We start from the raw sequence: 27,163 nt of genomic DNA on the forward strand, positions 1-27,163 counted from the left end.
GAAGGATAGCCACCCTCAGGTCTGTAATCGAGTGACCGGAGAGACTGAAGTGTTCTCCGATTGGTTTTTGAATGTTATAATTCTTGAAGTCTGATTTGTGTCCATTTATTTTTTTACGTAGGGACTGTCCAGTTTGGCCAATGTACATGGCAGAGGGGCATTGCTGGCACATGATGGCATATATCACATTGGTAGATGTGCAGGTGAACGAGCCTCTGATAGTGTGGCTGATGTGATTAGGCCCTATGATGGTGTCCCCTGAATAGATATGTGGACAGAGTTGGCAACGGGCTTTGTTGCAAGGACAGGTTCCTGGGTTAGTGGTTCTGTTGTGTGGCGTGTGGTTGCTGGTGAGTATTTGCTTCAGGTTGAGGGGGTGCTGCTGCCCAGGCTCCCAGCTCAACTGCCCCCAGAGTCCCGGCTCCCCACTCCCAGCCGGGCTGCTGCCCAGGCTGCCCACTTTCAGATGGACTGTGCCTGCCTGGCTCCACACTGGGAGCCCAGCTGCACTGAGGCTCACGCACCCTGCTGAGAATCAGGGCAGCTGGCTCACTGCTGGTAGGTAGTGCAGAGGCCACAGCCTGGGTGGTTGCCCTGCTCTTGGTGAGGAGCAGGGAGCTCAGAGCTGGGGGGAAGCTCTGATCTCAGAAGAGAGCCGGGAGCCCGGGGGGAAGTTGTGCTCCCAGAGGGGTACAGGGAGCCAGGAAACCAGGCTCCTAGCTGGGACCTACATGGAACTGAGAGCCTAGGGTCTCACCTCCCCCCAGCCCCATCAGCCCTCTTAAGTTGGTGGAAGCGTTCCTGGTGAGGATGTGCACCACCAACAGAAGGAGAGCAATATGGACGTGAACCACTGCAGTAATTACTACGATGACTGCAAGTCGACCTAACACTAGCATTGTAGACATATCCTAGGTAAGACACGTTTTGATCACAAATGTAGTTTGAAATAATGGCAGGCACTGAAGAATACGATTCCCCTTAAGCCTTAGAAGAAAGGCTACAAGTGATTTAGTAAAGAGTATTATTTAGTTCTAATACTACTAGCAAGTTGTTTGTGATTTTTCTTTGTATTTGCATTAGGAGATCTGAAAAACAAATTAATTTGTTTGAATATTTATAGGAAGTTCTATCTTCGTATTGTGCCAATTACAATATTTGCTTGGAAAAGGCTACCACTTTCTGGTAGTTCCAATGTAGTACTGAGTTTTCTACTGGTAGATGTTTGCAGACAATTTAATCACACTTGTCCTGTCAAACAGAAACAAAGGATTTGCTAAGAGAAAACTTCCACAGAGCATGTGAAGTTTCTCATTTCACAACTACACTAGCTACATTTATCACCCAGTTACAAATTTTCAAAGCTAGCCTTCATTAGAACATGTAGCCCTGTTGCCTGGACATCAGAGCAATCATCTTTAAATAAAGGGAGGAAAACTTGTCCACATGTGCCAACATTTGTAAATGAAAGGGTACACAAACTGGAAATATACTGGACTAGAAAAGTTTTAGGGAGCCATATCGTGGAAACAGCTATTTTGTCAAAAATTAAATGCATTTTAAAAATAAGAAACCTTCCCACCTAGAGGCAGTTAGCATATATGCTTTGCCTGATTCATGGTTTAATGACAGACACTATCCACCAAAACGCTTTGTGTCCCTGCATTTCCAAGTTATGCTAAAGATATGTAGCATGTGTATTGATGATGCAGAAGGAAGAGACTGTTGGGTAGGAAAGGGAAGTAAAGAATAGTTTAAATGGGGCAATTGGCATTTTTGTGTTTCGTGTCAGCTTCACACAGGTCCTTGCCAATTTTCATTAAGGAATTGTATAGAATGGACAAGGGGATCCTGATAGAAGCTGGGTCTGGTACAGTAACTGATGAACAGACAGCTGGTAAGAGAAGACCCAGACATGAAAACAACAGTAAAATAATGTAGCATTCAGTGCACAGCATGCGTCACAAAATGGGTGCAATTTTTTGGACTTCTCCTCTTTAAGGTTAGATACTAACCTCAGGGGATAAGTCTAGACTAGAACAAACATTTTTTTCTTAAAAGCACCATCTTATTTTAGTGTAGATATACCCAAAAAAGTGTTCAAGTTACAGTGATTAACAGGCAGACTGAAAAATACTGTTGTATTCCCTGAACTGTGTTGCTCTTTAGCAGTCAGCTTAAAAACAGCCCTAATTCTGTTTTTCTGAGATAAAATGTATCACACTGATTTCTGTGATGGAAAGTGGTAAAACAGCAGTGTTGTATTTAGACTTTGGTGGCAACATTGAATACCTGGATGATTTTTATTATAGCATGCTAGTGGAAGTGAGCAAACAGGACATAAGAAACTGAATATGCATCAATATACATAAAGATAACTGGATTTGACCTCCTTAAAGAAAGCAGCATAGGTCTCTTCAGCTTATCTCTTCTAGAGCTAGCTGCACTCATTGCCAGAGCCTTGCATATATAGCCACCCTAATTGTCATAACTCCTCCTGTACATGGGATTTTATAAATGGATTGTCAGTCTTTTCTTATTTCCTTCCCAATCTCAAAGGTAACCCAGATAAAAGGAGCTCCGAGACGCACGGTATCTTTAAAAAATGAGAGAAAGAGAAAGAAAGAATAGTGGAGGGGAAGGAACAGATAGAAAGGGATGAGCGATGGCAAGTGCTAGACTGTGTACACCCCCTCTCAAAACCGCTCAGACTCTAATTTTTTTTTCTTGTTTAGAGAAAGAAAAGGGAAAGAAACCAAACCTGTTGCACTTTAGAAATGTATAGACTGGGAAGGGAAGGTGACGGATTTATCCTTTAAATGCATTTAAGAGTGGCACTATAAAGCAGCTGTATTCTGCCCTTGCAAGGGGATAAATTAAATGTTTTTATGGCCCTTTCATGTCTTTCATTATAAACCAACACCACACTCCCATTATGCAGCTACTGTATACAGTGACATGTTGACATAACAGTGAAGCATTAGTCATACTAACCACAAACAAGTCATTTTATTAATTCTGTTGTCAGTAAAAGCAGTACTGGTATGTAGACTCCAAAGCGCTTTACAGAACAAGGAAAGATCACATGAGGTCACAAAACCCTGTCCCATTTAGAAAAAAAAAAAAAGGAGGACTTGTGGCATCTTAGAGACTAACAAATTTATTTGAGCATAACCTTTCGTAAGCTACAGCTCACTTCATCGGATGCATCCAGTGGAAAATACAGTGGGCAGATTTTATATACACAGAGAACATGAAACAATGGGTGTTACCATACACACTGTAACAAGAGTGATCAGGTAAGGTGAGCTATTATCAGCACGAGAGGGAAAAAAACCTTTTGTAGTGATAAGCAAGGTGGGCCATTTCCAGCAGTTGACAAGAATGTGTGAAGAACAGTAAGGGGGGGGAAATAAACATGGGGAAATAGTTTTGTGTAATGACACATCCACTCACAGTCTTTATTCAAGCCTAAGTTAATAGTGTCCAGTTTGCAAATTAATTCCAATTCAACAGTCTCTTGTTGGAGTCCGTTTTTGAAGTTTTTTTTGTTGAAAACTTGCCACTTTTAGGTCTGTAATCGAGCGACCAGGGAGATTGAAGTGTTCTCCGACTGGTTTTTGAATGTTTTAATTCTTGACATCTGATTTGTGTCCATTTATTCTTTTACATAGGGACTGTCCAGTTTGGCCAATGTACATGGCAGAGGGGCATTGCAGGCACACGATGGCATATATCCCATTGGTAGATGTGCAGGTGAACGAGCCTCTGATAGTGTGGCTGATGTGATTAGGCCCTATGATGGTGTCCCCTGAATAGGTATGTGGACACAGTTGGCAACAGGCTTTGTGGCAAGGATAGGTTCCTGGAATTTTTTTTTTTTGTGTGGTGTGTGGTTGCTGGTGAGTTGGAGCAACTGCATTTGCTCCATCTCCTCAGACAGAGACAAACACCTACAAGATCTATATCAAACGTTCTTACAACTACAATACCCACCTGCTGAAGTGAAGAAACAGATTGACAGAGCCAGAAGAGTACCCAGAAGTGACCTACTACAGGACAGGCCCAACAAAGAAAATAACAGAACGCCACTAGCCATCACATTCAGCCCCCAACTAAAACCTCTCCAGTGCATCATCAAGGATCTACAACCTATCCTGAAGGACGACGCATCACTTTCACAGATTTTGGGAGACAGGCCAGTCCTTGCTTACAGACAGCCCCCCAGCCTGAAGCAAATATTCACCAGCAAACACGCACCACACAACAAAAACACTAACCCAGGAACCTATCCTTGCAATAAAGCCCATTGCCAATTATGTCCACATATCCATTCAGGAGACAGCATCATAGGGCCTATTCACATCAGCCACATTATCAGAGGCTCATTCACCTGAGCATCTACCAATGCGATATATGCCATCATGTGCCAGCAATGCCCCTCTGCCATGTACATTGGCCAAACTGGAGAGTCTCTACATAAAAGAATAAAATGGACACAAATCAGATGTCAAGAATTATAACATTCAAAAACCAGTCGGAGAACACTTCATTCTCTCTGGTCACTCGATTACAGACCTAAAAGTGGCAAGTCTTCACCAAAAAAAACTTCAAAAACAGACTCCAACAAGAGACTGCTGAATTGGAATTAATTTGCAAACTGGACACCATTAACTGAGGCTTGAATAAAGACTGTGAGTGGATGTGTCATTACACAAAGTAAAACTATTTTCCCATGTTTGTTTTCCCCCCATACTGTTCCTCACATGTTCTTGTCAACTGCTGGAAATGGCCCACCTTGATTATCAATACAAAAGGTTCTTTTCTCTCTCCTGCTGGTAATAGCTCACCTTACCTGATCACTCTTGTTACAGTGTGTATGGTAACACCCATTGTTTCATGTTCTCTGTGTATGTAAAATCTGCCCACTGTATTTTCCACTGGATGCATCCGATGAAGTGAGCTGTAGCTCACAAAAGGTTATGCTCAAATAGATTTGTTAGTCTCTAAGGTGCCACAAGTACCCCTTTTCTTTTTCTGGATACAGACTAACACTGCTGCTACTCTGAAACCTGTCCCCTGTAGGTTTATTTCAGCTTTCTCTATTTTATCACCATGTGCCTCAATCCCCTCTCTCATAAATAAAATGTCTGTCAATCTGTCAATGCATCCGATGAAGTGAGCTGTAGCTCACGAAAGCTTATGCTCTAATAAATTTGTTAGTCTCTAAGGTGCCACAAGTACTCCTTTTCTTTTTGTCAATCTCATGTACACTATTCCACTTGATAACTTGGTTTAGCAACTTATTCAATGTCTTTTATTCTGAGTGAAATAGTCCTGCATGAATTCCCTGTTCATTTTTAATTTGTGAAATTTTAAGCCTGTGCATACTGGGTTTTGATCTCAGGAGAGTAAACAGCTTTTCGACTGTGTAAATGTGAATACTTATGAGGTCACCTTAAGAATAAGCTGAACTTCTGTACAGTAATTATTTAAACAAATAAAGACATTTAGTATGACAAGCTTGAAGAGGCTTCTAAAAACATCTTTTCATTTATGCACAGTCCACAGAATAGTTTTCTTGTGATGAACTTTGGTTGAAATGTCACATTGCCTCTGCACAGGTCAATAAAAAGATCACCTACATGTGCACTGAGTAACAGGCAACAGATTTCATTTAAGGTCATGAAATTAATCTGACCTTCAACATCTAAAGGTTATAATCATAGCCAATGTGTCTCATACCACAGAACTACTTGATAGTAAAATGTATGAGTTCATTAATTCTACAGTATTAAATATAGCCTGCTGAAAGCCGCACTGATTTTTGTTAGTAATTCATTCCCTAAAGCATTCTTGATGCAGATTAACTTTATCTGCAAAACTACATTACATATATTTGTTTCACCTGCACTGCAATAGGCAGTGCAAACACTTTAGTAAATGAAAGGTCATTCCATTCTACTATAGCTTAGAGTCCAGTGAAATAATTTATACTTCATTTTATTTTTAGGGAATTTCTTATTTCATTTTATTAATTCTGACCATGTTGGGATGTGGGGGAAGGTGGATCAGATTGTGCCCCCAAGGGGCAGGAAGACCCACGAGGGCGAGCTGCAGATGGAACACACCCTGCATTCATCCCACAGAGGCAACTCCCATGGCTCCTGTCCTATGGGGCTGGGGCCGGCTCTCTGCTCCAATTTTTGCTTGGGTTTGGCCCAGACACCCCCCCCATCACGTACTAGGGCTGTACAAACACAGAACAAAAAAACAGGTCCTGCCCAAAAGTGCTTACAATCTAAGTATAATATAAGAGATGGCTACAGAGGTAGGGGAGTACAAGGAAACAATGAAACAATATTGTCTAAATAGACACATGTGGGAAAGGGGAACAGCACGTAAGGAGAGTGAACAATGTGATTGCAGCAAATGCCATGCAAGTTCCAACATTTTTTGAAGTATGTGTGCACACCCCCTGGGTCCTAATGCCCCCAGAGTGAGGGCCCTCCCCTACATAGTTCTAGGTCCGGAGAGGTGCACTGGGACCGAAGCCCATTTTAAACTGTTACCAACAGGTCCTGCATTTGGGGCCTGATTCAAAACCCAGTGAAGTCCATTGGAGCCTCTCTTTGGACTTCAGGGAGTTTTTCCATAGAGTTTAAGGCCATAAGGGACCATTACACAGGCCCACCAACAGCAATTCTGGGCCCGAAGGCAGAACAGTCAATGGACCACCACGCCCATGTGGATGCGGTCTGCCTGACATTTGGGCAGTGCTACATCATTTCCAGTTTTTCAACATCTTCTCTAAAATTTGGATACCAGAATTATAAGCAGTATTCCACTATTGGTATCACCAATGCCATATATAGAGGTGAAATCACCTCCGTGTTCTTACTTACTACACCCCTATTTACATATCCAAGGAATGTAATAGCTCTTTTTGTCACATCACCACACTAGCAGCTAATGTTGAGTTGTTTGTCCACTATGACACCGAAATCCTTTTCAGAGACACTGCTTTCCAGAAAGAAAAGGAGTACTTGTGGCACCTTAGAGACTAACAAATTTATAAATTTGTTAGTCTCTAAGGTGCCACAAGTACTCCTTTTCTTTTTGCGAATACAGACTAACACGGCTGCTACTCTGAAAACTGCTTTCCAGGATATCGTCTCCCATTCTGTACATGCGGCCTGCATTCTTTGTTTCTAGATATCTACTTTTGCGTTTGGATGTATTAAAACACATTTTGCTTGAATGGACCCAGATTACTAAGTGATCCAAATCACTCTGTATGACAGCCTTGTCCTCATTAGTTACCACTCTGCCAATCTTTGTCTCATTCACAAATTTTTATCAGCAGTGATTTTATATTTTCTTCCAGATCATTGATGAAAATGTTGAATAGCATTAGGCCTAATACCGATCCTTGTGGAACCCGACTAGGAACACCCCCATTCAATGACGATTCCTCATTGACAAATACTTCTTGAGATCTGTCAGTTCTCAAGCCATGTAATACACTCTATTGTATACTGCTAAATTTTTAATCAGAATATCATGTGGTACAGAAAAATGTCTTACAAAAGTCTAAGTATATTACATCTATGGAGTTACTTTTATGAACCAAATTTATTATCTCATCAAGAATTAAATTAGGTTTGACAAGATCAACTTTCCATCAAACCATGTCGACTGGCATTAATTATATTCTTATCCTTTAATTATTTATCAGCTGAAGCCAGTATCAACTTTTACATTATTTTGCCCAGGATGGCAACACTGGCATTATTTTGCCTTCTTAAAATGGTTTTGAATTAGGCTCTAAAAGCAGATACGCTACCACACAGTTCTTAAAAACCCTGTTAAATATGGTAACAAGCAGGTCTCTGAAGCACCCACTTTTCGTTTTGCAGCTTTCATACAATATCAGGGTTGGAAGGGACCTCAGAAGATTATCTAGTCCACCCCCCTGCTCAAAGAAGAACCAATCCCCAACTAAATCATCCCAGCCAGGGCTTTGTCAAGCCTGACCTTAAAAACCTCTAAGGAAGGAGATTGCACCACCTCCCTAGGTAACGCATTCCAGTGCGTCACCACACTCCTAGTGAAAAAGTTTTTCCTAATATCCAACCTAAACCTCCCCCACTGCAACTTGAGACCATTACTCCTCATTCTGTCATCTGCTACCACTCAGAACAATCTAGATCCATCCTCTTTGGAACCCGCTTTCAAGTAGTTGAAAGCAGCTATCAAATCCCCCCTCATTCTTCTCTTCCGCAGACTAAACAATCCCAGTTCCCTCAGCTTCTCCTCATAAGTCATGTGTTCCAGTCCCCTAATCATTTTTGTTGCCCTCCGCCAGACATTTTACAATTTTTCCACATCCTTCTTGTAGTGTGGGGCCCAAAACTGGAGACAGTACTCCAGATGAGGCTTCACCAATGTCGAATAGAGGGGAATGATCACGTCCCTCGATCTGCTGGCAATGTCCCTACTTATACATCCCAAAATGCCATTGGCATTCTTGGCAACAACGGCACACTGTTGACTTTCATCCAGCTTCTCGTCCACTATAACCCCTAGGTACTTTTCTGCAGAACTGCTGCCTAGCCATTTGGTCCCTAGTCTGTAGCGGTGCGTGGGATTCTTCTGTCCTAAGTGCAGGACTCTGAACTTGTCCTTTAATTCTCTACTCCTATATTTTACATTATTAAGGCTTTCAAATACAGCAGGAGCCACAAGAGTTAGTCAATAAATAGAAGCAGCAGATAATTCCAGATAATAAAGAAATAACTCACTCTTCAACACCTCAAAAAAACGTTTTGGTTCTGTTGCCTACACTGAACAGTTTTGGCCATACAAGTTAGATATTTCTTTGGATTCACTTGTTCAGAATAAAGTTGTTATTCTTGTGGGGGGGGGGGGGAATGGAACCCCTACTCCCTCCCCCACAAAAGGATAGGAGAACTGAGGTTTACTCTACACAGGAAAGTTACATTTATAACTGGCAAAATGCTACCTTAATTGTTTTTTTTAAATGGAACTGCCAGTACAGCTCCCACTACCCCTAAAGTTCACAGTGAGGATGTTTAACTCCACAGTGGGAGTCTAGGATTAGCCAGAGACTCAAAGAGAGGCAATTTAAAGGTCAATTTAATTAGCTCATTCTAACCTTTAATCTTTTATACATTTCATGTAAATGTCATTGTTTAATAATTGCTACTTCTGTAACAGACTCAAGATTATGTATCTCAACACTTTAAACATTTAAGCTACATTCTGGATACAGTACAAATACTTTATTAAATTCCTCTAAAAAAAGTTAAAAATTATCACAGAAAAGCAGCTTTTTCTACAAAGAGAAAAGGCCACAAAATTCTAGTTTTTGTGATGAAACACGGAGACATTTAGAAAAATAGTAAGACAATCTTTTAAACAGAATTGACTGAATGGCACTGTACTCACTAGGATCTAAATCTTTCACTTTCAGTGGAATTTTACACGAGGTCTGGCAAGAAGTAAATGTACTGAGAAGAAATGCTAGTCTCTATAGTTTAATCTCATTCAAGCACACACAATGCTAAACTGAATAAACAGGAGAACAAATTTTACAAGGTATTCTGTGATATGCAGCTATGTATCTAAAATAAAAATCAATGTACAAGAGTTTGTATATTGTTTTTGGAGTCCATATGGGTCAGCTTTGCTCAGGCAATGTAACTACAATTACCCACTGTTGTACTCAAAACGTGACGATTAAAACTGAAGCTCACTGTGTCAGCCTAGTGATTTAACAGCAGTATAGTTCATGGGCATGAGGAGAATCAGTCCTGGGTTCTGAGATCAGTCCTTTGCTCCCCATCAGTCAGCACTGGGAATGCTGCAGGATCAGTGTGCGCAAGACTGGCCCCATTTAAGTCAATAGGAGTTTTGCCATTGACTTTAGTGGAGCCAGAATTTTACCCAATGTGTTTATCTTATAAGTAAACTTCCTGTCTCCTTTGGCAGATGTCTTCAGCACTCATTGCCTATGAAGATGACAAAATGAAGCTCACTGTAATGGCAAGAGAAGGAGGGAAATGGAGGAAAGTGGGAGAAAGTTCAGTGATTTAGAGAATGGCACTGACAATAAATTACACTATTAGATGTAGGTTTGGTAATTCAGAGGTGAAATTCCTTCAGCGAGGCTCAGAGGGAACTGAGCTGGTGAAAGAGCAGGTCTATTATGCATGAGCTAGGAACAGTGACTAGTCTATCGTCTGTTGCAGCTTGTATTGGAGACTGAGCACTGAAAGCCACCATAGGGAGCTCTCTGAGCAAAGATGCAGACTGCCTGCTTGCTTCTGCTCCAGATCTTCCTTTGCTGTGAAGCCTAGACTCTGGCTTCTCACCCCAGTTCATCCCTGACTCTGCTATTTGTCTCCTGTCTGCATCCTGGTGACCGGTACCCTGACTTCCTGGTATCCTGACCTGGCTCGACCCTGATCCCACTGTCTCCCCCCTGACCCCAACTTGGTAATCAACTGGTACACAAAGGTCCCGACAACTATATTTGTCAAGTGTCATCTCACTTCACTTTACACTCTGTAGTTATTGTTCTCATTCTGGTATTAGTGAAATAAGGATGAAGTCTGAGGACAAAGCAGGAGATGGTGACAAGCTCAACCTCCATCTTCCTCCAAAATAACACTAATATCGCTGACTGCCAGACCCACTGACGATGTAGGGAACGCAGCACCACCACTCAGGAGATTAAACACTGTGCTGAAGTCCAGAGTTGAGTACTTCCTATTCTACTGCAGGAGGCTCTTGGAGTACAGCCACACTGCCTCAGAGGGAACGGACGATGGAGGACTGTACTTGAACTGACAGTTGCAAAGGGGAGAAGAGAAGAAAAACAGGAGAATCCATTTGTGGGGCTGACCGAGGGAGAGGAGAAGTGAAAGCCAATTATTAAGATTCAGAGAAAATCACATTCCTTTATTGCTCATATTTCTCCATTATCCCAACCAGTTAGGAATAAGTACTTCAGATGCTCCCTTTCAGAGATATGGCACCATCAGCTGAAATTAAACCATTATTTAAGCCTCCAAATAGGAAAAAAAAATCAGCCACTGAAGCGTAAATTGCAATCTGAAGTAGCAGGAGGCAGAGAGTCAAAAAGGAGAGGAGCAGGACATAATTATATTTATACATTTAAAGTTATGTTGAAAATTTCTAATAAAATATATCTCAATAGTTATCTTAACAACTGAGCCAAAAGGCTACACAGTAATTACATACCAAAATAATTCAAGTTTCTTATCCTAGGGTAGACAACATCATTCATCATAACAGCTCCACATATTCATTATGCCTTTTTCTTACGGTCTTGACAATTTCATCTAATATTTCATATTGTTTTTTCCCAAAGGTCATGGAAGTATCAATCTGACAAGTTCACTCACACAGTGAGGAGGGTATCAAAAGTGTGTACTAATGATCCATGATACAAAGTGTGACTATGCAGAACGCAACTCCTAGAAACTTTCTCTGATACCTTAATTTGGGTAAGTAATTCAAAAGACATATCTGAAGCAGCATTAAAGTCCTTACTTTCCGTATCCCCCCTAACTGATGTGAGATTGTGCTCCAGAACAGTTGGACTCTTCTATATTCCCATAACAAATCCCAGCTTTTACTTTACACTTCATATACTTAATCATCAAAACTAACATGTATTTTGGGTAGCCTTGCTGGGTGACTTAAATTGATAAGAACTAGTGTCAGTCTTGCACTGATTTACATGATTTTTGTTCATACATAGTTATCATTCCAGTATTGCACTGAGTACTGTACATTTAGGTTTTCCTCCCATTTAGTTTCAGTTCTCCTCTCTAGGCCTTTGTTTATAATAAATTAATAAACTTTTTAAAAACTAGAACCATCAGTAGCTATGGAACTATGGGTTAAAATCTTGGCTCATCAGAAAACACGGAATTCATCTCTTCCATATTAAAATGTTTAAGTTGGAGAAACCTCTGAAAAAGATTTAGGGACATGACAGTTGGCTTTGGTTGCCTCAAGGAAAGAGGAGTCTGTTATATAGATCCTGAACTGTCATAATTCCTAGCTCATCCCACTGCCAAAAATAACTGCCTTCAGGATTTGCACACACATGTGGATTGTGAACCAGGATCCACAGGGGACAGACTCTCTGAGACTTTAAGACTTTAAATTCACATAGACTGGATTGTGTGAACAGCACTGTATTTTATGAGGCTTCAATTCTTCCTTAAGGACCAGATCAAAAGATATATCTCAGTGCCTATGGGTTAATCAGTTCACAAACTATTTTATGAAGTGGAGAATCCTTGTTCTCCTGAAGCTACATTGTCACAAGCATTAAAACTGGGCCACAGTCAGCTTAAGAGATGACACTTCCAAACCCCTCTTTTCATGAGGTACAAAAGTTATTTTTCAGATTTACTCTGGGTGTTTTATCTTTCTTTATGAATAAATTCTATCTATCCTCTGGATATCAAGGATATCTGCAGAAGACTCTGAAAACAAAGACATTTGGGAAGAACATTCATTTTAATTACCCTGATATGTCTGATTAATGAAAGAGGTAAGTGGGCCAATTTGTCTATATTAGTCCTATCTTGCTCTGTAATGGGGATGACATTGTTCAAAGTTAACTGGGATTCCTTTCTTGTGAACCATATTCCAAATATTTAAACTTATCTACAGTAAATTACTCATTATCTGTTCCATAATCCTCTCTCTCAATAAAAATACTAGACTTCTCCAAATTTATTCTCAGACCTGAATACAGGACACTCATTATAAGCAAAAATGCTCATTGGAGCACTTTGCTGAAGCATAAGTAGAAAATCTGCAAAAAGATATTACATCCCTTTCTTTATCAAGTTGGAATTCCCCTCTCAATGGGACATTTCACATTAAGTGAGCCAAGGAATAGAAGGGGTGAAACAGAATGACCCTGGAGTGTAGCCTTGAGAGAAAATGCCTCTAACACTAATGAACTAGTAGACTCTTTCTTTTCTTCATTGTACAATTTCCTTAGCTAGTGAACAGGACCATACCAATAAGAAACAGCCTTTTCAAATTCTCAGCCCTGGACAAATCTTGATAGGTCACAGTGGATTATTCCTGAAAGAAGTCTCTTAACCTACCAGGATTTTAGCTACTATTGGAAGCCATTATTTAGAAGAGAAAACGGGTAATAAAATTACAAGGTGGAGATCTCTCTTAGGTTTAAAAACAAATTATATGGATCCCTTAGGAAGTGAATCTTTCTCAAAGGCTTCACAAAATGTTTCTGAAAGTAAAAGTGTCAGTTTGTGTTTTAAAAACAATTCAATCATGTCAGCTCAGGCCTGAGGCTTTTTCTCCTTCCATTGGGAATACGGTATCCCTGAACTCACTTTCTTTGGCTGGCCAATGCCTCTTATTGCCTAGCTAATTAGGTGGGGACAATTTAATCAGTTAATATTATTTGAATTCCTAGCACTGCAATTGTTCAAGCTCACAGATCATTATAACAAACAATAATATTGCATACATCTTGGTGGGATCTGCGGTTAGCATTTTAAATTTGAAGTATTAGCTTAGCTACTTTATCTCTATTTATGAAACACTTTGGCCAGGACCAAACTTTATTTCCATATTCATATACCTTCTACCTCATGATCCTTCCCAACCCTTCAGGTTAACATGAGATTTAATTCTGTCCTGGTTTTATGCAATTCTCTCATACTCTGCATTGACCCAATTTAGATTTAAAGTACAAAGTAGCTTCCGCAAATATTTTTAAGTGTTGAAAACTCAATAGTGATTCTCCTCCTACAGAAAACTTAAATACCTCCTAGCATAAGCCCCTGGTACAAATCTCCTAAGTAGTTTGCCTGCATGAAGATTTCACTATGCTTCTTTAATGATGTAAGGAAATTCTTCTTTAAAAAAGTTGCATCCCACTGCAGAAAAGTTTGGGGAATATTTAGATTACCATCATTTATCATTTGTTTAGCACCAATTATCTGTTCAGCTCTGGATAGTACAATAAAAATTCTGCCCTGAAAAACCTAGGATCTGAAAAATCTCAATCGAAAATGATTTGAAAGAATACTATAGTATACTGGACAGTTTATTGGAACTATTCACCCTGTACATTTCCTTTTGGATTATCTTAAGCAATTTATGTGCTGGAGAAAAAAACCCCAAAACCTATATTCTCTTATAGTGAGATTTTATATTAGGACACAACACACCAGACACCCATGACAGTAAGCTCTGACGGGCAGGTACAGTCTCTTTGTTATGTGTCTGCAGAGCAAGTAGCACAACGGGTAGTCCATGACTGGTGCTCTTAGGTGCAAACACAAAAATAAGAATAAGTAAATAAGCCAATCTCCTCTGCATTCAATTTGAGAGCGTTACCTTTCTTTGAAGTTTTATATATTTTATTATTGTGTCTTATACAATTAAAATCTTCAGTGAACAAATGATGATTCTGAAGAGTGGCTAAAGTGAAGATTTTCTATATTAAAACCACAATTCAGCACATAAATTCCAGCAAAGTCTTTTCTCAATATAAATGTCATAGGTTATAACCCTCAAACATCTACTATCAATTCTAGTTTGTTTTCACACACTGTGAGCAATACAGTAACTCCTCCCGAAGAAAGAGACATACAGGTGCCATCCAAGACTGTTTGAAGGAGGAAGTCTCATGGTCAAATAGATGAGTTGAGTTTCCCAGAGGACAATAACCTTCTCTTGTTTAGTATATATTTTTAACTCATCTGGGTTGAAGCATTAAAATGATCACATCCTCATTTTACTGCGACTGGCCCAGTGTTCCATATGATGTCCTGGTGTCCCGGGAACTTCCTGCAGGACACCTGAAATGTCCTGGGCTTTTATTTTATCAAAAATATTTTAACTGCCAACTGTTTGTTCAAGAAGAAGGGTTATATTGAGTAAGCCCTTCTCTGTGTTTACCAGGAACAAACAATCCAATGGAATGAATGTTTGGTGTGATAAACTGTGGGACTGACACAGCTACAACAACACTGCATACATTCAGAACACTAAGTAAAAAGAAAAAAAAGTCTTCCATTTCAGGTAATACGCTTGTCAGAAGCTGGCATACTGACACCAGCTGCATTTTTTAAAAAGCCTTTTGTACAACTATTTTGCAACTGTAAAAAAAAAAAAGTTGCCACAAAAGCATCCTCGTTTTTGATTTTGAAAATTTGGTCGTTTTGCACCTTGTTAAATCTTTTGTTATCATTATATACATATTGCTATGATAACTTTGGCACCTTGAATACCCATAGATTTCATCTTAATTTTCGAAAGCATTTCAAACATTAGTTTAATAAATGGCATAGACTAACAACCATCCCACCTTTTTTTTCCTGGCACACCAACCTCTCTCCATCCCTGCTGAAGAGCAAGGGGGGGGGGACCCAAATTCTCCAAAACCTTAATTTAAAGGGGTCAAATATCTTCCCAAATGGAGCCTGCATTAAGAAGTCCTCTATCTACTCTCCTATGACAGAAATGTCACACTTAGGAGTGGAATTTGCCATTTTGGTCTCAAGTTTATTAGCTAGTGACTTGGAACTTAATGATCACGATGGTCAATTTACTTCCTCTCTCCATTAAGAATGATAGCTCATAACTCTGCATAACCATATAATAAATATGCCAAAAAACTTACTTGTGAAGCATTTGGGATTGTCACATACATAGTATACATGACAAAAAGCCATAACATCAAAGAAATAAAAAATTCACACAGCTAACAGTACATACCTTCTTCTCTTTCATCCACTGGCACAAACCTTAACAATACCACTAAACTACTGTTCACCACCATAGACTACATACCACAACTTCAGTCTGACCTCTTGCATACATGCCTTTAACAAACTATTCCCTCCCAACACTATGAGTTGTGAATGTTTGGTGTAGTAATGTGTTGTATTAGGAGGGGGAGTTTGGGGGTAATAGAAAGCTGGCATCCCAAGAGAGCAGAGTTAAGGCTGCAGTGCATAGTATGTGGTGCATGAGAGTTACGGTAATGTTAAGGTGTGCACATTTTCTCAGGTGGGAGGGAGAAAGGATGGTGTTTTTAAGTAATATACAGCTTGCTTGGGATTTGTGAAAACACCTTCCCCTTCAATATCAATTGGAAATTGTCAAAAACATGGTGAATATATCCTCTCTTATAATCTACTTCCATTAAGGGCTTTCAATTATTTTTTTTAAATTTCCACATAGAAGTCAGAGGTTATGGGGCACAGTGGAAAAGCCATGTGGGACTGATTCTGTAGTAGGAGGAAGCTATTAAAACCAATTCCCAAAGTATGAACATTTCCAGTGACTTCAATGTTGCTGCTTCTGCTGCACAAACAAGTAGTAAATGAAATGAAGCTGTCTGAGTGTGAACTTCTTTGAGGATGAGGGACAGGATAACCATATTTGTAAATGAAATGTGAGAAAGGCATAATCAGCAGAGAGAACTTTCTATTTTTAAAATTCTAAGAATGCAGTTATTTGATAATTTAATTCAAACAAGTAGCACTATATGAATAATTCACAGTACATAACTTGACTCAGCCCTTTCTGTTCAAGAATCCTCCAAAAGCATCTTATAATTTTATTAATTTTATTAATTGCTTGAAATTATACACCAAATACTTTCTAATATTTCCTTTTCTATAGATTGCTGGCAATCAGTTAATTGCATGAGTTCAAAATACTAAATGCGTCATGTTCTGGTTAATTTGGACTGGACCCTAGGTTGCACATAGTAATGTTTCACCTGGGTCATTGAACAGAGGCTGTACATTTTGTGATGGCTGATTATCTTTAGTAATCATCAAGACAAGGTCAGCTTTGCTCCAAAACTAGTGAACGAGGTGACTAAGTAGAATATCTTATTTCAAGCACATGATACAGGTGCTCCATGATCTACATCGACTGTCTACTGCCTTCAAGTGAATTTAAGATGTAGCTTTTAACTTATAAAGTCTTAAATGGCCTGGGACCTGCCTAATTAACAAATCACTTCTATCCTGTAGAATGTACGTAGCTGTGGTCACTGGAGGTATACGAGCTAGATTCCTTCCAATTTAAATGTGAGAGGGCTCCTGGAAGAGTATTTTCCATGCAAGTCCCTCAGCCACAGAATCCACTTTCCTCTTGGTCAAGAGGAACACCATTTGTCCATCTTCCCTGTTGAAGGAAGGGTAGGGACCATGAAATAGTGGAGGTAAATTCATGGTTACGCAGGTAGAGTTGGAGAGAGGGCTTTGGATTTTTCGACCATGTGATGTTGTTCCAGGAAGAAGGATTGCTACCTAACGAAGAGAGGGAAGAACATCTTCACAGGGAGGCTTGATAACCTAGTGAGGAGGGCTTTAAACTAGGTTTGCTGGGGGATGGTGACCTAAGCCCGGAGGTAAATGGGGAAATGGGATACTGGGAGGAAACACAAGGAGGAGGGTGCAACAGGGGAGGCCTCTTGATTCATACTGCTAATTATCTCAGGTGCCTGTACACAAACACAAGAAGCCTGGGAAACAAGCAGGAAGAATAGGAAGCCGTGGCAGAGCCAAGGAACTTTCATGTGACTGGAACAACAGGGACTTGGTGGGGTAACTCACATGACTGGAGCATTGTCATGGATGGGTATAAACTGTTCAGGAAAGACAGGTGGAGGAGAAAAGCTGGATGAGTTGCACTATGATTGCTCAAAGCTACAATATGAAACTGGAGAAAAGCCTGTTGAGTGTCTTTGGATTAAGTTTAGAGGCAAGAGCAACAAGGGTGATGTCATAGTGGGTGTCTGCTATAGACCACCCGGCCAGGAATATGAGGTAGACCAGGCTCTCTTTGGACACTAACATTTATTTGCGCTCTAAGGTGCCACAAGTACTCCTTTTCTTTTTGCGAATACAGACTAACATGGCTGCTACTCTCAAAAACAAAAACAAAAAACCCACTTTCATGTGGGTCTACAGCTCCTGCACAATCTCAACTACACCACTGTCTTAGAATCAGTATACTCCTGTCCTGATCCTTCTTTATCATAACTAAGGGTGGGAGAAGCCCATTTTCTCACTGAATGAGCAGACAGACTCTCGAAGTATAAGCCAATGATGATCTGTGGGCAGACTTCTACACAAACTGAGATTTTCCTGCTCATAGCCAGAGGAGCTATGAATAGTTCTTCACATGTATTTTGATAGTGAACCTACCTGAAAGTCCTGATCATCTATTCCAAATCTCTCTCTCAGATTGCGGAATACCATTGGACAATATTCCTTAAATTTGAAATGACTTGGCATGTTTTCTCTGAAATAGAATGAAAAACAGTGAAAGTCACATGCATGTTCAATTAAATAACTCAGGACAACAACATCTTAAAAACTTTTGTACAAAATAGAGACAAAACAGACTTAGAGTCCATCTACTCCAATCTCTATCAGGTCAGGATTGACCCCAAACTATTTTCTCTCTTTTATAAACATACACATAGGGCTTGGTAATCAGCTATATAAGAACTGGATGAAGTCCATACATACTAAATTTTGACAAGTCTTCATATCTAGACTCAAAAAACAGTGAAATAATTTTCCCTTTGCCCTACTAATGCTCTGAAGGAGAAACCTTAAATTGGATTATACAAGGGTTCAACTATGACACCAAAAAACTCCAAGAAACATCAAAGCTTTTATAAAACATGGACTCCTTTAATGATGGATTAGTTTTAAAATCCTATAATTAACCTCACTGTTATACTCAGAAACAGTAATTGCTACGTCTTCTCTTTGAACTTTGCCACAGATTAGAAAGTACAAAATAATGGAATCATTCCATTTTCTAGAATATTTTTAAACCTTCATTTTATCTTTATAAAAGTGCACATGCTATTGTTTTGTAGCTGAAACACACGACTAATGTACATTGCTGAAAATAAATGCCTGAAGTCATCATTTTGCTAAATCATTCTAATAAATTTCCAACTAATTCCATAGTTTATCATAACACATAATGGGAGACTACTGTCAACATTTTATATGATTTCATATCAGGGATTATGAAAAGGTGTACATTCCTTATTTGGCTTTGAAATACTCCTTATCCCACTATTTATTCCGATTTATAACTTTTTTTTGTTTAAGATATCAAAAATAACTGTACAAAGATTTATGCATTTAAAATTCCTAAACAAAAATTTCCATCATAAACAGAACGATCATTTTCTATGTATAAGATATTAATGGGTAATAATATACCATATGGCCAAAGAGTACTATCCAGTAGGCCCTGCTGTTGCTTTTTAGAATATAACAGATGGTTATGTTTATCACAGGATTAACTTAATCAGCAAAACTACTCCTATTCATTGAAAAATAACAGTTTACAGAATTTTGTAAAATATCACTGCCAGAAGCTTTATCCCCCTCTACAAAGGGTTGTTACTTGTACTTACTTGTTGAAAAGGTGATTGTCCACCTTTATCTTTGAATATGCTTTGAAATCATCTGGCATCAACATAATAGGGATTTGAACATGGCTCAGTTCATTGATCTAGAGGAGAGGAAAAACAAACATTTAACAACATTTTAGCTTTGCTGACACTTTACAAATACCCTCTACACATGACTTAAAGGCAAAGATGGTATGTTTAGTTTGTTTTAAAACTTGTTAAATTCCGGAGAACAAATCCTAAAGCAATTTCAATTTTTCTGGATGAAAAATGTAATGACATTTTAAAGTTACTAGTCCAGTTTTATCAGTAAATGGGGCATAGTTACTTTGAATTATTGTTAGACTGACCGATGTCATCAGTTGACTCTTCAGTAATTTTTTTAAAATGCCGCTTTGGTCAGGGGGCCGGCTATGATGGAGAGAGTAGGAAAAGCATTCCTGATTGTAGTAAGTAACAAGAACCTCCAAAGTACTCTTGGAAAGTACTTCTCAGGAATGTTAATCAGGATCTGAAATCAGAGTAGAAATTGTGTTTTACCCTGAAAATGCTGCTCCTGTTTATTGGACAGAGTTACTTTTCTACTCCAGATCATTTGTCAAAATTTTGCCACATTTCATACACTAATTACTACTTTCCCTTATAGCCTATGAACCAGAGTCTCTTCCCTCTCCTCTCGGTATGTGCTTGAGTCCTACTACTGCAACTGTATTGAAAATAGATGCCTTGATTTAAACATTTCTTCTTACACATCTTCTCACACTCCACCTTTTAAACACCTCAGAGTAAGTATTATTTGCAATGATTTTAAGGACTGTTACAGATTGATTTGAATGCAATTCCCATTATTGTCTGTTTGGTGCAGTACTATCACCACCATAGTGAATGAGGAGTTGAAAGAACTAAGAATACAGATAATTAGATGGCAATAATATTGATTTGAGCAGAGGCCATGGCCTAGCGATAGCACAACAAGCTGCCATGGAGGTAACTTGGCCCTGTGCTTCTGGGTTAACAGAGCCTGGAAATGCCATGGAGGCAATGTGCTCAGCTATGGACCTGAAGAAAAGTAGGACAGAGAAGTGCTTTGAGTAGTTCCTGAAGTCATCTTCAGTCATATCAGGAGTGACAGAGACTGAATAGGTACCATACTAAAAAGTGACCCCCTAAATTCTAAGGACATCCAGGGATCCAGAAAGTCTTTAAAAACAAAACAAAAAAACCCACTTGTATTTAGAATTTGCTTTTGTTTCAATGATAATGGTTCCTTATAGGGCAGCTATAAAATGTAATTCAATGAAAGCCCTTGTTACAATGAAGAATTTCATGGTAATGTATCACATTAAACCAGTGTAATATACTAATGATTACAATTAGGTCCCAGTTTAATTCCTGTATTAAATCTGCATTGTCAGATTCATTAACAAACAATTCTACCAGATTTTATTGTCAGATTTCAGAGGAGCAACCTACTGATGATAGTATAATAATTCTAAGTAAAAATAAAACGTGTAATATTTTTCACGTAAAATCATAGAAATAACAGAACCAGACATATTACCAATGAATAATATCACTAATGATCTCATTTATGTTTCTTGCACTTTTTAACCGAGAAGACATTCTTTGGTTTTTATGAGGTATAATGTGTCTCATTGATGCGTTTTTTTTGTCGAAAGTTGTGGTAGAAGGGAAAAGTGCAGAGAAACTAGGGAAAGATAAGATACCTTTCGATACTAGCCAAACAGATTTAAAAGAGCAACTGCTTAAAAGAACAATGTCAGGTTAAAAGTGTTAGAAACAAAACAAAAAACACAACAAACTTCTTTGCCCATGTCCCATTTATTATTAAAACATAGAATTTTAATTTTTATGTATATTTCATTTAGGCTCCAATCCTGGACAGGACATATGCAACTTATGTGATATATGTAATATATATAACTTAGGCCTTGATTAACATGAGGGCAAATACTTGAATCTGCATGGAGCCTCACTAACTTGGGATAAATTGGAGAATTAGGGCTTTACTTTTTGCACTGCCTATCTGGACAAAAAAAATCCATTAGTTTCTAGTTAATTTCAAGTTCTTGTTCATGCATAATGCTGCTATGTCTGGGATGCAAACCCTGAGGAAGAATGTTTGGGTTATCCTGTTTCCACCGGAATTTTATTCTTAAATTAACAGAAACATTTACTCGCCTTAATTTTGGAATATTGTAAGCTTGTTTTAATAAAGCCTAAATTCTGGGCAAATCTGACTTGACAGTATCCCTTTAAACTATGGAATGTTTTAGGCTTATATTTAAAATTTCAAAAATGACCACTTATGTCAAACCTTTAAGTTCATTACTAATATTTATGTTCAAAAAATAAATGCAATTGTTTTCATACACCACAAAGAAACTTCACAGGTACTTCACCTCTTTTGCAAACAAACATGTTTTTGTCGATTTATTTATTAGTCTCTTAAATTTTCCAGCACAGGATTAGAACCACAGTTTAACAAACACAATAATTAGTACTGGTTGCTCTCAGTGGACTACAGCAAGTTTTAACTAGGTAACATAGTGGAAAAACAATTTCAATCGCTAATGACTGCCTGGCATAAACTACTACCTGAAAATGGGCTATTTTTGTTTCTGATCAAGTGCTCAATCCTTTCAAACCATTAGTGAAAAACCCATGAGAAAAACCACCAAATACAGAAAGTATCTTTAGTCATGGCTCTTCCAGGGTTCTGGATCCTGGTCCTGAAATTGTATTTGCATTGGCAGATCTTTGTGCTCATGCAGCACCCTGTGAGCTTCAGTGAGGTTTTAAACATGGGAAAGCCTCCCTCTATGTGGAGCCAAATGCAGAGTGAGAGCTTTCGTTTTCCCACCACGGAAGAGTCCTGCACTGGCAAGGATATGGGGTAGAGATGACTTAATATGTAGGATTCTAATTTCCTGAAGTTTCATTGTAAATATTACAGACAGAGAGGTACAGGAAGATTTCACTGAATCAGAATAGTGGTTTGAAAAATCTACTTACCATGAACTTTTGGAGAAACTGATCTTTCTCTCAAAATAAAAATTAAGACTGTAGCCCTTACAAATGTGAAGTGAGTGTAAACCAATGCAGTGCTGCCTTCCTAAGTCTGCAGCCAGATAGCTCCACTGCCATCTCTGCTGCTTACAACTTTCCCCAGTGACAGCAGGACTCCTCAAAGTTTCATTGCAGTTACTCAGATCCTTGCAGGGAGCAGTGAAAGTGATTAGAATCAATCAATTTTACTTCAGTGCTGTTTTGGAAAGCTCTGAGCAACTACAGACATAGGCACTGGAGTTATTTAACCGGGCCCAAAAGCAAAGTCTTTGGGGATGGGCAAAGTGGTGCACCATTCTGCACATATCACAGTATCCAAGCAGTTCTAGGAAGAACGCTCCTTTCTCCCAGAAGTCTGAGCAGCCTTAGAATCCCTGGATTAGTAGGTGTTCGGTAATTTTTTCAAGACCTACTTGTAAAAGCATCTACAGAATCTAATAAATCACTGACACATTCTCATTAAATACAATGAACAATAAAAGCAGCAAGAACTGTTCACTGAGCACTCACTACCGCCTAAAATATGCAGTCTTTGGTTGATTGCACTATACTTCATAAATTCATACTGGAACAACCTGCACTTATGATTCAGTAATGATATAGGACCATACTTAACCATCATACAAAAAGCTGGATGATATAAGAGAGAAGCATATAGATATCTTATAGTATAATAGTTATAACAGATAAACATAGATGTTTAGATTTTCTTGCATAAAATTACCTACTCTTTCAGGTAGTAAAATTTAAAAGTGTCCTGTGCTTTCAAGTAGCAGACAGGCACTCTGCCCATTGAATTCTGGCTGCTTCCTGGAATGAAGGAGAACAGATCTTCAAGTAGGCACAACCACATGTTGCCAAAGCAACACCAATGTGTGTCTGTATTCTGGTCACAAGCAATCTCAAAACACACGCTAAATTTCTCTTGATACTTATGTGTTTTAAGTATTAAAATAAAAACTACTAATTATGTTTAATTCACACATCTTGAAAAAATAACCCATTTAATGTAAATTTAATTTATTCAGCAAATTTAGGATTTTATATGCATTAATTATCTGAACACCATCAGATTTTCTTAAATCTGTTCACTGTTATAATTTGCTGAAAAATTTCTATGGCTAAAAGTCTTGGTTTATAGATTGTCCATGAGCAGTATGGTGTGATCAGTTATGAAATTATCACACCAGACTGCTCATGGACAATCTATAGACCAAGACTTTTTTTTAGTTTTAATTAGTTAGCTTAGTTTTAATTGGACCCACAGTCATGTGCTATCATTTTTGTTCTCTGACTGAATAAATGTAACTAAGAATCAGCTGTATGGTGGAAATATTTGTATTTACATATCCAAAATTTGATTTCTCCAGAATTCACATAAAATTCACTGTTTTCCACAAACATTCCTTCCAGCAAGCTCTTTTGCTAGAGTATGAAGAAAAATACATCAGAAAGGAAAGGAGTACTTGTGGCACCTTAGAGACTAACAAATTTATTTGAGCATAAGCTTTTGTGAGCTACGGCTCACTTCATCGGATGCATGCAGTGGAAAATACAGTAGGGGGATTTCATATACACAGAGAACATGAAACAATGGGTGTTACCATACACAGTGTAACGAGAGTGATCAGGTAAGGTGAGCTATTACCAGCAGGAGAGGGAAAAAAAAACCTTTTGTAGTGATAATCACAAAAGCTTATGCTCAAATAAATGTTAGTCTCTAAGGTGCCACAAGTACTCCTTTTCTTTTTGCAGATACAGACTAACACAGCTGCTACTCTGAAACCTGACATCAGAAAGAGGCATGAATGCATCCTAATGGGATTTAACTTTTCGTTTGAGAAAAAACAGTTTTAAGGTATTCACTCAGTCTTAGACTATATGACAGTCAGTTCTCAATCTTTGTCTCTTCTAGAACAAAAAAATATCTCATAAAACCAAATGTGACCTTTAATGCCTCACCTAAGGAATGACAACTCCTAGCAGTACAGGCCATCAATTAACTTAAATCTTTCAAGCACAACGTCTAATTCTTCAGACACTGCTACAAAAACCTTCTGTAGGTTAGTTTTAACCTGACTAGTTTTGTAGCTCTTTGCAACAAAGAAAGGGATACCAGGTCATCTCACTGTGGAAACTGTAACCATACAGATAAAGCAGCTTTAGATACAAGAGGGGGGGAGCAGGGGTCAAAGGGCCTGATTCTCCACTTCATTACCCCTGTTTTATGCTGATGTAACTCACTTCAGAGGCCAAAATAAAACCAGTGCAATGGAATGGAGAATCAGGCCATGTCTACACCAGAAATGTTTTGCTGGTATAGCTATGTCCGTATACCGTACCAGCAAAACATTCTTAGCATGGATGTTGTTGTACGAGCAAAACTGCACTTTTACTGGTATAGCTTATTCCACCACGACCACCCCCCACCCTGTGAAACAAGCTACACTAGCAAAAGAACAGTTTTGCTAGTATAACCGACTACTCTCTGGGCTTCTGCTGGCAGAGCTTCAGGGATTACATCTCATCATATCCCTGACCAACGGAGTGATTCTGGCAGAAATCTGTGGTGTAGTGTAGCCTCAGGCTCTTATGAACACATAATCATCATATCTCAAACAACATTTCTCCTCCCCCACCCCCCACTGTTCCTCAGATATTCTTGTTAACTGCTGGAAATAGCCTACCTTGCTTGTCACCATGAAAGGTTTTCCTCCTTTCCCCCCCTGCTACTGGTGATGGCTTATCTTAAGTGATCACTCTCCTTACAGTGTGTATGATAAACCCATTGTTTCATGTTCTCTGTGTGTGTATATCAATCTCCCCTCTGTTTTTTCCACCAAATGCATCCGATGAAGTGAGCTGCAGCTCACGAAAGCTTATGCTCTAATAAATTTGTTAGTCTCTAAGGTGCCACAAGTACTCCTTTTCTTTTTGCGAATACAGACTAACATGGCTGCTAGGCTGACAAAGGAGGTGCTGTCGTCATCATGAATAGGTCGGAGTATGAACAAGAGGCTACTAGGCAGCTCTCCAACACCACTTTCTACAAGCCATTACCATCTAATCCCACTGAGAGTTACCAAAAGAAACTACAGCATTTGCTCAAGAAACTCCCTGAAAAAGCACAAGAACAAATCCGCACAGACACACCCCTAGAACACCGACCTGGGGTATTCTATCTGCTACCCAAGATCCATAAACCTGGAAATCCTGGACACCCCATCATCTCAGGCATTAGCACCCTGACAGCAGGATTGTCTGGCTATGTAGACTCCCTCCTCAGGCCCTACATTACCAGCACTCCCAGCTATCTTCGAGACACCACTGACTTCCTGAGGAAACTACAGTCCATTGGTGATCTTCCTAAAAACACCATCCTAGCCACTATGGATGTAGAAGCCCTCTACACCAACATTCCACACAAAGATGGACTACAAGCCGTCAGGAACAGTATCCCCGATAATGTCACGGCTAACCTGGTGGCTGAACTTTGTGACTTTGTCCTCACCCATAACTATTTCACATTTGGGGACAATGTATACCTTCAAGTCAGCGGCACTGCGATGGGTACCTGCATGGCCCCACAGTATGCCAACATTTTTATGGCTGACTTAGAACAACGCTTCCTCTGCTCTTGTCTCCTAATGCCCCTACTCTACTTGCGCTACACTGACGACATCTTCATCATCTGGACCCATGGAAAAGAAGCCCTTGAGGAATTCCACCAGGATTTCAACAATTTCCATCCCACCGTCAACCTCAGCCTGGACCAGTCCACACAAGAGATCCACTTCCTGGACACTACAGTGCTAGTAAGCGATAGTCACATAAACACCACCCTATATCGGAAGCCTACTGACCGCTGTTCCTACCTGCATGCCTCTAGCTTTCATCCAGATCATACCACACGATCCATTGTCTGCGGCCGGGCTCTACGATATAACCGCATTTGCTCCAACCCCTCAGACAGAGACGGACACCTACAAGATCTCTATTATGCATTCCTACAACTACAATACCCACCAGCTGAGGTGGGGAGGCAGATTGACAAAGCCAGAAGAGTGCCCAGAAGTCACCTACTACGAGACAGGCCCAACAAAGAAAATAACAGAACGCCACTAGCCATCACCTTCAGCCCCCAACTAAAACCTCTCCAACGCGTCATCAAGGATCTACAACCTATCCTGAAGGACGACCCATCACTCTCACAGATCTTGGGAGACAGGCCAGTCCTTGCTTACAGACAGCCTCCCAATCTGAAGCAAATACTCACCAACAACCACACACCACACAACAGAACCACCAACCCAGGAACCTATCCTTGCAACAAAGCCCGTTGCAACACTGTCCACATATCTATTCAGGGGACACCATCATAGGGCCTAATCACATCAGCCACACTATCAGAGGCTCGTTCACCTGCGCATCTACCAATGTGATATATGCCATCATGCGCCAGCAATGCCCCTCTGCCATGTACATTGGTCAAACTGGACAGTCTCTACGTAAAAGAATGAATGGATGCAAATCAGACGTCAAGAATTATAACATTCA

At 39.4% G+C, this 27,163-nt stretch overlaps 1 protein-coding gene across 4 annotated transcripts in view; it reads right to left on the bottom strand.

Annotated features, from left to right (window-relative positions):
- The window catches only part of PIP4K2A (phosphatidylinositol-5-phosphate 4-kinase type 2 alpha), a 179,365-nt gene that overhangs the window by 65,583 nt on the left and 86,619 nt on the right, over nucleotides 1–27,163 (bottom strand). For all 4 annotated transcript variants that reach the window (XM_038391963.2, XM_038391962.2, XM_038391965.2 and 1 more), the window contains 2 exons: nucleotides 19,520–19,617; nucleotides 18,282–18,378 (listed from right to left, as the gene is read on the bottom strand). In XM_038391963.2, the coding sequence (XP_038247891.1) occupies nucleotides 18,282–18,378; nucleotides 19,520–19,617 (195 nt within the window). The remainder of the gene's footprint in view (nucleotides 1–18,281; nucleotides 18,379–19,519; nucleotides 19,618–27,163) is intronic.

Source organism: Dermochelys coriacea, chromosome 2, assembly GCF_009764565.3.
Source record: "Dermochelys coriacea isolate rDerCor1 chromosome 2, rDerCor1.pri.v4, whole genome shotgun sequence".
NCBI classification, from domain to species: Eukaryota; Metazoa; Chordata; order Testudines; family Dermochelyidae; genus Dermochelys; species Dermochelys coriacea.